Source organism: Choloepus didactylus, chromosome 10, assembly GCF_015220235.1.
Source record: "Choloepus didactylus isolate mChoDid1 chromosome 10, mChoDid1.pri, whole genome shotgun sequence".
Lineage (NCBI taxonomy): Eukaryota > Metazoa > Chordata > Mammalia > Pilosa > Megalonychidae > Choloepus > Choloepus didactylus.
In genome coordinates this window covers 89,090,123-89,106,512 of record NC_051316.1, presented here as the reverse complement: position 1 = coordinate 89,106,512, position 16,390 = coordinate 89,090,123, and the positions used below count along the sequence as shown (strand labels likewise).

The 16,390-nt window shown below is 38.5% G+C and overlaps 1 protein-coding gene across 2 annotated transcripts in view; it reads right to left on the bottom strand.

The window, feature by feature from the left end:
• Positions 1 to 9,610: 9,610 nt before the first annotated feature.
• The window catches only part of TTF1 (transcription termination factor 1), a 36,017-nt gene continuing 29,237 nt past the window's right edge, over positions 9,611 to 16,390 (bottom strand). For both annotated transcript variants that reach the window (XM_037798059.1, XM_037798060.1), the window contains exons 10-11: positions 10,735 to 10,820; positions 9,611 to 9,972 (exon numbers count right to left, since the gene is read on the bottom strand). In XM_037798059.1, coding sequence (XP_037653987.1) covers positions 9,791 to 9,972; positions 10,735 to 10,820 — 268 coding nt within the window. In that variant the 3' untranslated portion in view covers positions 9,611 to 9,790. The remainder of the gene's footprint in view (positions 9,973 to 10,734; positions 10,821 to 16,390) is intronic.

Here is a 16,390-nt window from a genome sequence, read left to right as displayed (position 1 = left end):
GCAGTTACTATATCTTCTTTTTTTTTTTTTTTTTTTTTTTTTTTTTTTTTTTTTTTTTTTTTTTTTTTTTTTAAAATCATCATTTTATTGAGATATATTCACATACCACGCAGTCATACAAAACAAATTGTACTTTCGATTGTTTACAGTACCATTACATAGTTGTACATTCATCACCTAAATCAATCCCTGACACCTTCATTAGCACACACACAAAAATAACAAGAATAATAATTAGAGTGAAAAAGAGCAATTGAAGTAAAAAAGAACACTGGGTACCTTTGTCTGTCTGTTTCCCTCCCCTACTTTTCTACACATCCATCCATAAACTAGACAAAGTGGTGTTTGGTCCTTATGGCTTTCCCAATCCCATTGTCACCCCTCATAAGCTACATTTTTATACAACTGTCTTCGAGATTCATGGGTTCTGGGTTGTAGTTTGATAGTTTCAGGTATCCACCACCAGCTACCCCAATTCTTTAGAACCTAAAAAGGGTTGTCTAAAGTGTGCATAAGAGTGCCCACCAGAGTGACCTCTCGGCTCCTTTTGGAATCTCTCTGCCACTGAAGCTTATTTCATTTCCTTTCACATCCCCCTTTTGGTCAAGAAGATGTTCTCCGTCCCACGGTGCCAGGTCTACATTCCTCCCTGGGAGTCATATTCCACGTTGCCAGGGAGATTCACTTCCCTGGGTGTCTGATCCCACGTAGGGGGGAGGGCAGTGATTTCACCTTTCAAGTTGGCTTAGCCAGAGAGAGAGGGCCACATCTGAGCAACAAAGAGGCATTCAGGAGGAGACTCTTAGGCACAAATACAGGGAGGCCTAGCCTCTCCTTTGCAGCAACCGTCTTCCCAAGGGTAAAACTTATGGTAGAGGGCTCAACCCATCAAACCACCAGTCCCCTATGTCTGTGGTCATGTTAGCAACCATGGAGGTGGGGTAGGCGAATACCCCTGCATTCTCCACAGGCTCCTCAAGGGGGCACTACATCTTTTTTTTTTCCCTTGTTTTTCTTTCTTTTTTTTTTTTTTTAACTTTCCCTTCTTTTTTAAATCAACTGTATGAAAAAAAAAGTTAAAAAGAAAAAAACAAACATACAATAAAAGAACATTTCAAAGAGACCATAACAAGGGAGTAAGAAAAAGACAACTAACCTAAGATAACTGCTTAACTTCCAACATGTTCCTACTTTACCCCAAGAAAGTTACCTAATATAGCAACATTTCTGTGAACTTGCTCCTACTATATCCATCAGAAATTAACAGACCATAGTCATTCCTGGGCATCCCCAGAACGTTAAATAGCTTATCTGTTCTTCTTGGATTATTGTTCCCCCTTCCTTAATTGCTCTCTATTGCTAGTTCCCCTACATTCTACATTATAAACCATTTGTTTTACATTTTTCAAAGTTCACATTAGTGGTAGCATATAATATTTCTCTTTTTGTGCCTGGCTTATTTCGCTCAGCATTATGTCTTCAAGGTTCATCCATGTTGTCATATGTTTCCCGAGATCGTTCCTTCTTACTGCCGCATAGTATTCCATCGTGTGTATATACCACATTTTATTTATCCACTCATCTGTTGAAGGACATTTGGGTTGTTTCCATCTCTTGGCAATTGTGAATAATGCTGCTATGAACATTGGCGTGCAGATATCTGTTCGTGTCACTGCTTTCCGACCTTCCGGGTATATACCGAGAAGTGCAATCGCTGGATCGAATGGTAGCTCTATATCTAGTTTTCTAAGGAACTGCCAGACTGACTTCCAGAGTGGCTGAACCATTATACAGTCCCACCAACAATGAATAAGAGTCCCAATTTCTCCACATCCCCTCCAGCATTTGTAGTTTCCTGTTTGTTTAATGGCAGCCATTCTAACCGGTGTTAGATGGTATCTCATTGTGGTCTTAATTTGCATCTCTCTAATAGCTAGTGAAGCTGAACATTTTTTCATGTGTTTCTTGGCCATTTGTATTTCCTCTTCAGAGAACTGTCTTTTCATATCCTTTGCCCATTTTATAATTGGGCCGACTGTACTACTGTCATTGAGTTGTAGGATTTCTTTATATATGCAAGATATCAGTCTTTTGTCAGATACATGGTTTCCAAAAATTTTTTCCCATTGAGTTGGCTGCCTCTTTACCTTTTTGAGAAATTCCTTTGAGGTGCAGAAACTTCTAAGCTTCAGGAGTTCCCATTTATCTATTTTCTCTTTTGTTGCTTGTGCTTTGGGTGTAAAGTCTAGGAAGTGGCCGCCTAATACAAGGTCTTGAAGATGTTTTCCTACATTATCTTCTAGGAGTTTTATGGTACTTTCTTTTATATTGAGATCTTTCATCCATTTTGAGTTAATTTTTGTGTAGGGGGTGAGGTAGGGGTCCTCTTTCATTCTTTTGGATATGGATATCCAACTCTCCCAGCCCCATTTGTTGAAAACACCATTATGACTCAGTTCAGTGACTTTGGGGGCCTTATCAAAGATCAGTCGGCCATAGATCTGAGGGTCTATCTCCGAATTCTCAATTCGATTCCATTGATCTATATGTCTATCTTTGTGCCAGTACCATGCTGTTTTGGCAACTGTGGCTTTATAATAAGCTTCAAAGTCAGGGAGTGTAAGTCCTCCCACTTCGTTTTTCTTTTTTAGAGTGTCTTTAGCAATTCGAGGCATCTTCCCTTTCCAAATAAATTTGATAACTAGCTTTTCCAAGTCTGCAAAGTAGGTTGTTGGAATTTTGATTGGGATTGCATTGAATCTGTAGATGAGTTTGGGTAGAATTGACATCTTAATGACATTTACTCTTCCTATCCATGAACATGGAATATTTTTCCATCTTTTAAGGTCCCCTTCTATTTCTTTTAGTAGAGTTATGTAGTTTTCTTTGTATAGGTCTTTGACATCTTTGGTTAAGTTTATTCCTAGGTACTTGATGTTTTTAGTTGCTATTGAAAATGGTATCTTTTTCTTGAGTGTCTCTTCAGTTTGTTCATTTCTAGCATATAGAAACATTACTGACTTATGTGCATTAACCTTGTATCCCGCTACTTTGCTAAATTTGTTTATTAGCTCTAGTAGCTGTATTGTCGATTTCTCAGGGTTTTCTAGATATAAGATCATATCATCTGCAAACAATGACAGTTTTACTTCTTCTTTTCCAATTTGGATGCCTTTTATTTCTTTGTCTTGCCGGATTGCCCTGGCTAGCACTTCCAGCACAATGTTGAATAACAGTGGTGACAGCGGGCATCCTTGTCTTGTTCCTGATCTTAGAGGGAAGGCTTTCAGTCTCTCACCATTGAGTACTATGCTGGCTGTGGGTTTTTCATATACGCTCTTTATCATGTTGAGGAAGTTTCCTTCAATTCCTACCTTTTGAAGTGTTTTTATCAAAAAGGGATGTTGGATTTTGTCAAATGCTTTTTCAGCATCTATTGAGATGATCAATTGATTTTTCCCTTTTGACTTGTTAATGTGTTGTAATACATTGATTGATTTTCTTATGTTGAACCATCCTTGCATGCCTGGAATGAACCCCACTTGGTCATGGCGTATGATTTTTTTAATGTGTCTTTGGATTCGATTTGCAAGTATTTTGTTGAGGATTTTTGCATCTATATTCATTAGGGAGATTGGCTGGTAGTTTTCCTTTTTTGTAGCATCTTTGCCTGGTTTTGGTATTAGACTGATGTTAGCTTCATAGAATGAGTTAGGTAGTGTTCCATTTTCTTCAATGTTTTGAAAGAGTTTGAGTAAGATTGGTGTCAGTTCTTTCTGGAAAGTTTGGTAGAATTCCCCTGTGAAGCCGTCTGGCCCTGGGCATTTATTTGTGGGAAGATTTTTGATGACTGATTGGATCTCTTTGCTTGTGATGGGTTGGTTGAGGTCTTCTATTTCTTCTCTGGTCAGTCTAGGTTGTTCATATGTTTCCAGGAAATTGTCCATTTCCTCTACATTATCCAGTTTGTTGCCATACAGTTGTTCATAGTATCCTCTTATAATTTTTTTAATTTCTTCAGGATCTGCAGTTATGTCACCTTTTTCATTCATTATTTTGTTTATATGGGTCTTCTCTCTTTTTGATTTTGTCAGTCTAGCTAGGGGCTTGTCAATCTTGTTGATCTTCTCAAGGAACCAACTTTTGGTGATATTTATCCTCTCTATTGTTTTTTTGTTCTCTATGTCATTTATTTCTGCTTTAATCCTTGTTATTTCTTGTCTTCTACTTGGTTTAGGATTGGTTTGCTGTTCATTTTCTAGCTTCTTCAGTTGATCCATTAGTTCTTTGATTTTGGCTCTTTCTTCCTTTTTAATATATGCGTTTAGTGCTATAAATTTCCCCCTTAACACTGCTTTTGCTGCATCCCATAGGTTTTGGTATGTTGTGTTCTCATTTTCATTCTTCTCTATATATTTAGCAATTTCTCTTGCTATTTCTTCTTTAACCCACTGATTGTTTAGGAGTGTGTTGTTTAACCTCCAGGTATTTGTGAATTTTCTAAGTCTCTGATGGTTATTGACTTCTAATTGTATTCCATTGTGGTCAGAGAATGTGCTTTGAATAATTTCAATCTTTTTAAATTTATTGAGGCTTGTTTTATGTCCCAGCATATGATCTATTCTGGAGAAAGTTCCATGAGCACTAGAAAAGTATGTGTATCCTGGTGATTTGGGATGTAATGTCCTGTATATGTCTGTTAAATCTAATTCATTTATCAGATTGTTTAGGTTTTCAATTTTCTTACTGTTCTTCTGTCTGGTTGATCTATCTATAGGAGAGAGTGATGTGTTGAAGTCTCCCACAATTATTGTGGAAACATCAATTGCTTCCTTTAGTTTTGCCAGTGTTTCTCTCATGTATTTTGTGGCACCTTGATTGGGTGCATAGACATTTACGATTGTTATTTCTTCTTGCTGAATTGCCCCTTTTATTAGTATGTAGTGGCCTTCTTTGTCTCTCAAAACATCCCTGCATTTGAAGTCTATTTTATCTGAGATTAATATTGCTACACCTGCTTTCTTTTGGCTGTAGCTTGCATGAAATATTTTTTTCCATCCTTTCACTTTCAGTTTCTTTGTGTCCCTGTGTCTAAGATGAGTCTCTTGTATGCAACATATTGATGGTTCATTTTTTTTGATCCATTCTGCGAATCTATATCTTTTAATTGGGGAGTTTAATCCATTTACATTCAACGTTAAAACCGTGAAGGCATTTCTTGAATCGGCCATCTTATCCTTTGGTTTATGTTTGCCATATTTTTCCCTCTCTCTATTAATATCCTTTATTGTACCCATACTGAATCTCTTTAGTACTGAACCTTTCTCCAAGTCTCTCTGTCCTGTCTTTGTTTCTCTGTCTGTAGGGCTCCCTTTAGTATCTCCAGTAGGGCAGGTCTCTTGTTAGCAAATTCTCTCAGCATTTGTTTGTCTGTGAAAAATTTAAGCTCTCCCTCAAATTTGAAGGAGAGCTTTGCTGGATAAAGTGTTCTTGGCTGGAAATTTTTCTCACTCAGAATTTTAAATATATCGTGCCACTGCCTTCTCGCCTCCATGGTGGCTGCTGAGTAGTCACTACTTAGTCTTATGCTGTTTCCTTTGTATGTGGTGAATTGCTTTTCTCTTGCTGCTTTCAGAACTTGCTCCTTCTCTTCTGTGTTTGACAGTGTGATCAGTATATGTCTCGGAGTGGGTTTATTTGGATTTATTCTATTTGGGGTTTGCTGAGCATTTATGATTTGTGTATTTATGTTGTTTAGAAGATTTGGGAAGTTTTCCCCAACAATTTCTTTGATTACTCTTCCTAGACCTTTACCCTTTTCTTCCCCTTCTGGGACACCAATGAGTCTTATATTTGGACGTTTCATATTATCTATCATATCCCTGAGGTCCATTTCGATTTTTTCATTTTTTTCCCCATTCTTTCTTTTATGCTTTCATTTTCCATTCTGTCATCTTCCAGGTCACTGATTCGTTGTTCAACTTCCTCTAGTCTTGTACTATGAGTGTCCAGAATCTTTTAATTTGGTCAACAGTTTCTTTAATTTCCATAAGATCATCCATTTTTTTATTTAGTCTTGCAATGTCTTCTTTATGCTCTTCTAGGGTCTTCTTGATTTCCTTTATATCCCATACTATGGTCTCATTGTTCATCTTTAGTTCTTTGAGTAGCTGCTCTAGGTGCTGTGTCTCTTCTGATTTTTTGATTTGGGTGCTTGGGCTTGGGTTATCCATATCGTCTGTTTTTTTCATATGCTTTATAATTTTCTGTTGTTTTTGGCCTCGTGGCATTTGCTGAACTTGATAGGGTTCTTTTAGGATTTGTAGACCAACTGAAGTCCTTATCTCTAATTTATCAGATCTACAGCTTCGTGGAGTACACTTTCTCTAACTAACCAGCAGGTGGCGTCCACGAGCCACCTGTTCTCCACAAGCCAGTTCTCCCCTGCTTAGCCTTTTTGGTGAGTGGGGGAGTGAGTCTTGTGGGGTCCAATTGGTGTACCAAGCTTGCGTGTGTAGTTGGTGTTGCCTGCCGTGTATATGGGGCGTGTTTCTGGGCAGTCAGGGAGGGGGGGTGGCTCTAACAATCAAATCTCCCTGGTGATCCTAGAGTTTTAAGGCTGCTGCAATAGTCTAATCCTTCAGTTCAGTCCTGCCACAGTTTGTCTCTGCCACTGACCCACAAGTCCTTGGTATTGGCGTATGGCTCCTGAGACTTGCAAGTGGGCCCCTCTTCCAGGCCGTGCACCCCCTGGTCCTCTGTTGAGGGATGACTGTGCTGTGTCACAGGTGAGTGCCGTCCCCCTAGGGCAGTTCTGGGCTGCTGGGCTGTGTAGGGAGGCTCCTAGTCTGCTGAAATGATGGCTGAATGGGGCTTTGTTAAATCACACTGCTCTACCTTCCCAACTCTGGGACAATCAGCTGAGGTTGCAGGGAAGGCTAATGTCCACGCCCAGTTTTGTGGTGTGTGCCTGTTATTTGAAGCACTTCCGTCACACTGGGTTGTCTGGGGCAGTTCTGGGCTATGGGGCTGGCGATGGGCAGGAGTGTTTCCTGTCACCAGGATGATGGCTGTGAGCGGACACCCCCCTTTTCTTGGGAAGTTGTGGTGTTTAGTGAATTTTCTCAGCCACTGGATTATTGCGTTTTGTCTCAGAGCTCTCCTAGTTCTGCTCTTGACTTGACCTGCCCAAATTGCAGGTCTTTGAAGCTTTCTGTATTGGGCTTGTTAGAGTAATTGTTTTAGAGAAAGAAAAAAGGATTTAAAAAAAAAAAAAAAAGGGCCCTCCTCAGAGATCTAATGGGTTATTGAAATGCTAAGAGACAAAGCAACCAGGGCCATTAAGGAAAGGTCCACAGGGCAGAGAGATCAGCTTTTCTTCGGGATTTGCATATGCGCCTCAGGGCCTGAGCTCGGGCCTGAGCTCTGCCCTTCCCCCTTCTATGTTCACCAGAACTCCAAAAATCCTCCGCTTTTATTTTGGAGTTTTTCGTGTTGTTTTTTTTTCTATACCTGTCTCCTCTCTGCTGGGCTGGCTGCTCTCAGATTCTCTGGTGTCTGGTCTCCGTCTATCTATGGTTGGAGTTTGGATCAGCAGAATGAGTTTCCGATAAGGGCTGCCACTGCAGTTCTCCCTTCTCCTTCCTGGAGCTGACAGCCCCTCCTCCCACGGGACTGAGCCTGGCAGGGAGGGGCGCGGGTCCCCTGGCCACAAAAACTTACAGATTTCGCTGATCTCAGCAGTTCCACGTTTTCATGAGTGTTGTATGAAGTGTGCCCAAAGTCAGATTGCTCTGTGGTGTCCAGTCCACGCAGTTCCTAGCTTTCTACCTACTTTCCTGGAGGAGTAACTAAGACATACAGCTCACCAGTCTGCCATCTTGCCCCGCCTCCCCTCCCATGCATTTTAATGCTTCTATATACACATTCAATTTTCTTTACTTTTTTAACTTGTACAAAATTAAGAAAATATACACACTCTTCTGAAATATTTCAGTCACTAATACTGTAAACCTCTTTTATGTCAATCAAAACTATCATTTTAAATTATTTCATTCTAGGAATATATCATAATTTCCTATTAAGGAACCTTTACATTTTTCTATTTTTTCTCTATTTAACATTTTTATATATTAGTTGTATTATTACCTTAGGATAAATTTCTAGAAGTTGAATTGCTGGGTCACAGAATATATACTTTCTTAAGGGTTTTGATGTATCTTACAGATTGTCCTTCAAAAGGAATATACCATTTATATTCCCATCAGCATGGAAATTAGTATGTTTGAGGGACTGAAGAAGGTAACTAGAAGGGAAATGCTTGTTGGAAAGAAAATATTCATTTATTAACTGAATATTTATTGGGTATATATTATTTGCATGGCACTGCAATAGGTACTGTAGATATAGTGAACAAGGACTCCTAAACTTGTTTCCCTATATTCTTTCCTCTCCAACTATGACAAGTTTAGGAAAATGTATAGCTTGGTAGCTTAATTAACCAATGTTATATTCATAACATCAAAGAGAGCACTACGGAGACAGTGGAATCACATCTTAGATGTATGGTGAAAATCACTGTGCTGGAAATCATTACCCTACACTTTCCTTTCTGTCATCTCCCCTGTACAGCTATGGATAAAAGCCTAAAATTTTATTTCTCAGATTCCCTTGCCAGCAGGGTTCTGCTTAAGGAGCTGTCCATGGGAGGCACTTGTGAGAGACTGGAAGGCAGGAGGGAGGCAGAAGCCCTTGTGTTCCATGGAGACAGCAGGCCCATATGGTGGCAGCTGGGCAGCCAAGGGGCAGAGGAGCACAGGCTCCTGCAAGGGCAGCAGCAACAGACAACACCGAGTTGGTCAAGTGGCTGGGAGGCAGCCTGGAGGCACATTAGTGCAGGCTTTGCAGGGGCTGCAGCAGCTTCCCTGCAGTCCCTCATCTCTGGGCAATTCAACCTTCCTCTTTATGCTCCTCTATCCTTCTAACAATTTTGTAACAATCCCTTTATCAATCCTCCTCTGTTTGAAATACCTAGAGTGGTTTTTGTTTTCCTGACTGAACTCAGATTGATTCAGTATCCCAATATTAAAATTATCTTTGAAAATCCATTAGAAATGAGTTATGTATGAGACTGACACAGCATCTTTCAATAAGTCTAACAGAGCTAATTTTTCTACAGCAATGGAATGGGCTGCTGCTTTTACTTCAGTTGAATACCAGATGAATTTAGTGACTTGCTTTAAGAGGGTATCTTGTACAAAAAATATGTATTTTTAAACACAAGAACCATACTCGGGAAGATATAATGCATGTAGTATGCTAGGTACATGGGAACTGAGACCAGTTTGAGTGAACAGATCTACAACTTCCATCTAATGCTTATGAACACTGAGAACATACATATAAACAGCTTGAAAGACAGAAAGCAAACTGTTAACTTTCTCCTTTTAACTGGGCACATATAATTGGATCCACATAATGGAATGTTCGTATGATATGACTCTACCCTCTGATGCAATTAGAGGGACTTGGGATATTTATATTTATAAAACTGCTATAATTATTTTCAATATAATGACACAGAAATATTAAATCATCTCATATGCTCCTCTTTCTTTTCACATTCAAAGTTTAATATGAACACATTAATAAATTTTTAATGCTGCATAATACAAATTATCAAATTGCACATTCTTTAATAAACACCAGCACTGAAAATAGGTTTGCTGACACATGTATATGTATATACATACAACCAAACTAAGAAGAACAAGAAAATGGTAACCTCTGCTTAACTGTTTTCATCTATGTCTTCTCCCTCACTGTTGTCTTCACAATAAAAGATGTCACTAAATAGGAAAACTTGCTTTGGTGCTGCAGGAGTCTGGATTTCAGTGCCTGCTTTCTCCATCTTCTTTTCTAACTTTTCTTTAAGCAAAGGTAGACTGGTCTCATAAAGGTAATCTATAATCTCTAAAGAAAAGAAATTTAATTTTGAAATTATTTGAATTATTTTCTCTACTAAACCTCTCATCAAGGTCAAAGGATATAGTTTAGAGTAATAATAATTCACTGCTCTTGTTGTTAACTTATAGTAACTCATTCACTCTTCCCAAAATCCTGTAAAGTAGTAACTATTTTTAATCAAGGCATAAAGAAATTAAGAAACTTCCCCAAAGTCATAGAGTTGGCTAGTAGGCAGTAGAGCCAAGAATCAAACCCAGGTAGTGATGTCTGCTGACTGCAAAAAGTGCTTCATCACACACTCCAAGATACAATGTCATCCAAACAGTGGTTCCTAAACACTGGTGCTAGCTAGGCAGACCACATGAGACTTGCCTATAAGTTTCTTAAGTTCCCCACATAATGCTGATGATCTGTGTTTGACAACTACATATTTAAACTACCCAAAAAGGGCCCACATAAAGGAATGAGGTGTCTTAGAGTCCATTTGGAATGGGAAGGGGGGTGGGTGTGATGGCAGCAAGAGCAGCACTTGCAGTTATTGAATGAGTGCTTGCTGAGGACCAAGCATTGTGCGGACCATGTTTTAGATGCATGTTATCATGCTTCTGAAAATCCTGTTGGGTAGAAATGATAATTTTCACAATTTTTACCACTTTATAACTGTGGAAACTGAGGCTCCAAGAGGTTACATAAATTGCCCAAGGTCACACTTTCAGTATGTGATACCCACGTTATGTTCTTAGCTATTCAAATATTAAGAGTACTGACCTGGAAAAGTCTTCTTCTGCCAAAAGGGAACACAGGTAGCTTTCAGCTTATAAAATTTATTTTGAACATAAGATGGAGGAACATCACTTTAGAAAGGAAAGATTAAAAAAAAGTTAGTGTCAGTTTAAAAATTTATAATTTAATACAGTGTACACTAAGTACATTATAAGGTGAAGTCTATAGATGTAAGTAATTGTGGGGAACCGAGCTTTTCATGTCACTTAGACCATGTCCGGGACGGTGACCTGGAACGCTGGGTCACAAGCCTACATGGAACACCATTGTAGGCACGCCCTGTAAAGATGTGTGTCTTGTGACTATGACAGCAATGTTAACCATTGACCCCAGATTGTTCCTTCTTATCCGCACCAGGATGTAAAGATTAATATCTGAGAGACCCTGAATGCTTTTGATCACGTAGCGTAGTTTAGCTTTGTGTAACAAATGAATAAATAACTGGAGCACAGGTGCATCAGCACCCACTTGGCACACGATGCAGTGGGTCCCCTGCTCCCTTAAATCTTAACTTTGTGTCTGTGTCTCATTTCAGCGTCGCCCGGTCAGCAGCAAGTAATGTTCTCACCAACACGGAATCATCATGTCCATAAATGTGTTATAAAAATAAGACACAAGGCTTGAGAGAAGTTAGGTAGAAACCTGCTCAAGGACAGCTAAACAATCAGGAGAGTACCAGGCCTCAATGCCAGTCCACCTGACCTTAAAACCTGAGCTCTGTGGCATCCGCATGCCCTTCCTCTCTTCGCAAATGCCTTGCACCCAATGCGGTGTTCTGCAGACACAAGTCCAGCTCTGAGCAAGAACAGTAATTGATTTGGACATTCCAAATTAGTTAGATGTTACAGCTCATTAAGTGAAGAGGTTGTCTTTAAATCCTACCTAAATAATCCACAAAGAAGGCTTTAAGAATCTGAAGAGACTGGACCTTTAGTATAATTAATTTTCCCTATTTCAACCTGTTATTAAAACTGAGAACATACTATTTCAAGTACTATCTGACTAGACACTATAATCTTGATTTTATTATAACAGCTTTGAGATGATATAAATCTTAGGTAGTATAATCAATTTTTCAATATGTAATTTTACTTAAAATTATCAAAAATCCATTTTAATTAAAAAATGTGCTCTGGATGAGTAAAGCAATGTCACAAGATACAAAATAGTGGAAAAGTAAAATTTTAAAAAGTGATTTGATATTATAAAGGGAGGGCTTTGTCAACATGAGTATTTCTCAAGATGGGAGTTGGTGGGGGTACACCTCTTTCAAAGCACCTGACACCTTCACCTCATGGGGACTCATGGTACAGAAGAATATGTGCCCTACCCTTCAGGTGAGCCAGGCAAAGGAAAGGGCTTGGATACATTAGCATTCATTCCTGGCAGAATTCCAATTTCTCCAAATTTAAGAAAGAAAAAAACGGACAGTTCTCTGGCCATAATCACAAGCTAAAAGTAACTAACCAACTAGAACTGGTTTAAATCTTCACTAATGGATCGACAACTTCACATTACTAACTACACTTCTGAAAGTCAGCCAGACAGCAGCAGTCTTGCTCCAGTGTCTATACGTCCATGAATAAAGGCCAAACAATCCTTCAACATTCCCACTTGAAAGTCCACCAATCCCTGAGCCTTATGTTTCTCAACAATTTGCTTTCTTTGGAGTGACAATGCTTTGCAAGTGTAGCTCTTCCTTGTTTAGTAAGCAATAAATTCAGATACTGAGAGTGATGCCCTCTTTCTTCAATAGCAGGACCTATTCAAAATGCAAGAACTGTATGAAATGAAGGTTCACAGCAAAGGTGAACAGAGATAGCTTATAAACATATGAAAGTGATGTTCAATCTCACTTTTCAGATGAGAAATGCAAATGAAAATCACACCGAAACTAATGAGTGGAAGTTTAAAGAGGAATAGGATCTTTATATAGTCTTGAAATATCTTCACATAGCTGTTTCTTAATTACCAAGGGAAATGAGGTCTTTTTATACAGTGGGGAAGTGGGGTAGATACCATCTGAGCCAAATGATCAAAGTTAGTATCATGTGCCTCATCATGTGATGCAGTGATAAAGACATAACATATTGCCTATGTTGTATTCCTCCCTAAACTGCATAATCTGTATCTAATCGTGAAGAAACAGTAACTTCAGTTGAGGGACATTCTACAAAACAATTAGCCTGAATTCTTTCAAAACTTCAATGTCATCAAAGACTAAGAGAAACTTTAGAATATAAGACAATAAGGAGATAGGACAATTAAATGGAATGTGTGATCTACGATGGGACACTGGATCAGAGGGGAAATGCTATTAAGGACTGTTATTGGGATAACAGGTGAAATCTGAATCACTATGTTTCAGGTACTAGTATTGTATCAATGTTAAATTTCCTGAATAGGAGCATTATTCTGTGATCATGTAAAATAACATCCTTGTTTAGGATTCTCAAATGATTAAGGGGAAAAAATGTTATTCCCTTGGAGGAAGGGAGGAATGATAAAGCAAATGTGGCAAAATGAAAAAGAACTGTCAATTATAGGTGAATGATATGTGGGAGTTCTTTCTACTAGTTTTACAACTTGTTAGCCCTTTGAAGCTTTTAAGAAACTTTCACAAACATTTCATTCAACTTTTCTAGTTATCTTCAATGTGGGTTGGTCCAATTTACTTTGTCCACAGTATACAGAGAGGAGGTCTGAAATACACACGTTATTTCCTTCCTTTGGTCTATGCAATGCTGGTATACCAGCTACACTGTTTTACACCTCATCTTTTCATCTAATAATATATCTTGGAACATTCTGTGCACCATTACTTAAAGGTTTTTCTCATTCTTTTTGGACATTTAGGTTATCATAGTAAAAACAATGCTGTAGTAAATAACCCAATATACAAGTCATTTCATTCAAGTATGAATTTATCTGCAGGATATATTTCTAGAAATGAACTTATTCAAAGAAGATGTTCATTTGTAATTCAGAAATGTATTGAGGTTGTAAAGCATGTAAAATTTACCTAAAAACTACAAAACACAAACAAACGAACAAACAAAACATACAAAAAACAAACTGTAATCAAGTGTGGTGTGGGAAATGGATGTAGAGATGTGTTAAGAATGACTGAATGTTGGCAGGAGATGAGGTGGGGTGATGGGTGCATGGTGGTTCATTTATTTTGTATGTCTGTGATGGTTTGGAGCTATGTATCCCAGAAAAATATGCTTTTAAACTTAATCCATTCCTGTGGGTGTGAACCCACTGTAAGTAAGACCTTTTGATGAGGTTACTTCAGTTAAGGTGTGTCAGGATTTGTCTTAATCCCATTAATGGAGTCCTTCATAAGCAGAATGAAATTCAGACAGAAAGCCACAGGAAGCAGGAAGCTGAAGGTCAATGGAACCGGGAAGTGATAGGAGAGGCCACCATGTTCACTGCAATGTGACAGAGAAGCCAAGCACCAAGGATCACTGGCAGCCAGTTCCAGAATGCCAGTCTTCGGGAAGAAAGCACTGTTTTGATGATGCCATGATTTAGACTTCTCCTAGCCTCAAAACCCTGAGTCAATAAATTCCCACTGTCTAGGCTAACCCACTGCATGGTATTTGCTTTGGCAACCAGAAAACTAAATGTCTAAAATTTTCATTATAAAAAGATTCAAAGAATAATTTGGGGAATGCAGACAAGGCAGTACTTAGAGGAAAGGATATGGTCTCAAATGTAAAACAGAAAGGAAGAAAAACTGAAAATGAGCTAAGCATACACCTAAGAAGTTGAAAAACAACAACAAAATAAACTTAGAGCGCTAAAGGAAGAATATGATAAAGAGAAGAGCTGACAACAAAATTTGATAGGTCAGTACATTCAAGAGCCGGTTCTTTGAAAAGACAATTTCTGGTAATACTCCTCAAGAAAAAGAAAGAGAGAGATAAATGATCCACATCAGAAGTGAAAGTCAGGACATTATTCAGATCCTGCAAGCATTTTGCATAAAATATCCCTGGAAGGATACATGGATATTGGTTTCCTATGGAAAGAGGAAATGAGTAGTGGTGTTGCTGGTGGGGGAATACTTTGCATTGTGTTTCATTTTCTATAATTCTGGATACCATTATATGTTACTTCTTTAAAAAACTGATGATTGATAATCAAAACTAATGCAATTCAAGTCCTTTTTCCTTATCGGCAAATTTATGATATTCAATTCCATATTTTAATTCTTACATACAACTACAGAAGACTTATTGGTAACCTACAAAGTCATTTAACAACAGCTACAGCACTGGGTTTCAGCAATGGCAGCACATGAGAATCAGGGTGGGAGATTTAAGAAATACTGATGTCCAGGTCCCCTGCCAGACCTATTACAGGCATACCTTGGAGATACTGCAAGTTCGGTTCCAGACCAGCACAAAAAAGCAAATATTGCAATAAAGTGAGTCACATGAATTTTCTGGTTTCCCAGTGCAAATAAAAGTTATGTTTACACTATACTGTAGTTCACTAAATGTGCAATAGCATTATGTCTTAAAAAACAATGCACATATCTTAATTAAAAAGTACTTTATTGATAAAAACACCAACCATCCTCTGAGCCTTCAGTGAGTCATAATCTTTTTGCTGGTAGAGGGTCTTGCCTCGAGGCTGATGGCTGCTGACTGATCAGGGTGGTGGCTGCTGAAGGCTGGGGTGCTGTGGCAATTTCTTAAAGACAACAATGAAGTTTGAGGCATGACTGACTCTTCTTTTCATTAAAGATTCCTCTATAGCATTCGATGCTGCTGTTTGATAGCGTTTTACCCATGGTAGAACTTCTTTCAAAACTGGAGCCAATCCTCTCAGACCGTGCTGATGCCTTATCAACTAAGTTTACGAAATATCCCAAATCCTCTGTTGTCCTTCCAACAATGTATGTAGCATCTTCACCAAGAGTAGATTCCATCTCAAGAAACCACTTTATTTTCTCATCCATAAGAAGCAACTCCTCATCCATTCAAGTTTTATCATGAGATTGCAGCAATTCAGTCACATCTTCAGGCCCCACATCATAGTTCTAGTTCTCTTGGTATTCCCACTACATCTGCAGTTACTTCCTCTACTGACATCTTGAAACCCTCAAAGTCATCCATGAGGATTGGATTCTTCCACTCTCCTGTTAAAGTTGATATTTCAACCTCCTCTTATGAATCACAAATGTTCTTAATGGCATCTAGAATGGTGAATCCTTTCCAGAAGGTTTTCAACTGACTTTGCCCAGATCCACTATCTATGGCAGCTATGGTCTTAGGAAACATATTTCTTTAAATATTAAGACTTAAAAGTAAAAATTACTCCCCAATCCATGGGCTGCAGAACGGATGCTGTATTAGCATGCATGAGAAGAACATTCATCTCAATATTCAGCTTATCTTCCATTAGAGCTCTTGGGTGACCAGGGACATTGTCAATGAGCTGTAATATTTTGAAAGGAATCATTTTTTCTGAGCAGGTCTCAACAGTGGGCTTAAATATTCAGTAAACCATGTTGTAAACATATGTGCTATCACCCAGGCTTTGTTGTTCTGTTTATAGAGCACAGGCAGAGTAGACTCAGCATAATTCTTTTTTATTTTTATTTTTATTTTTTTAATATTCATTT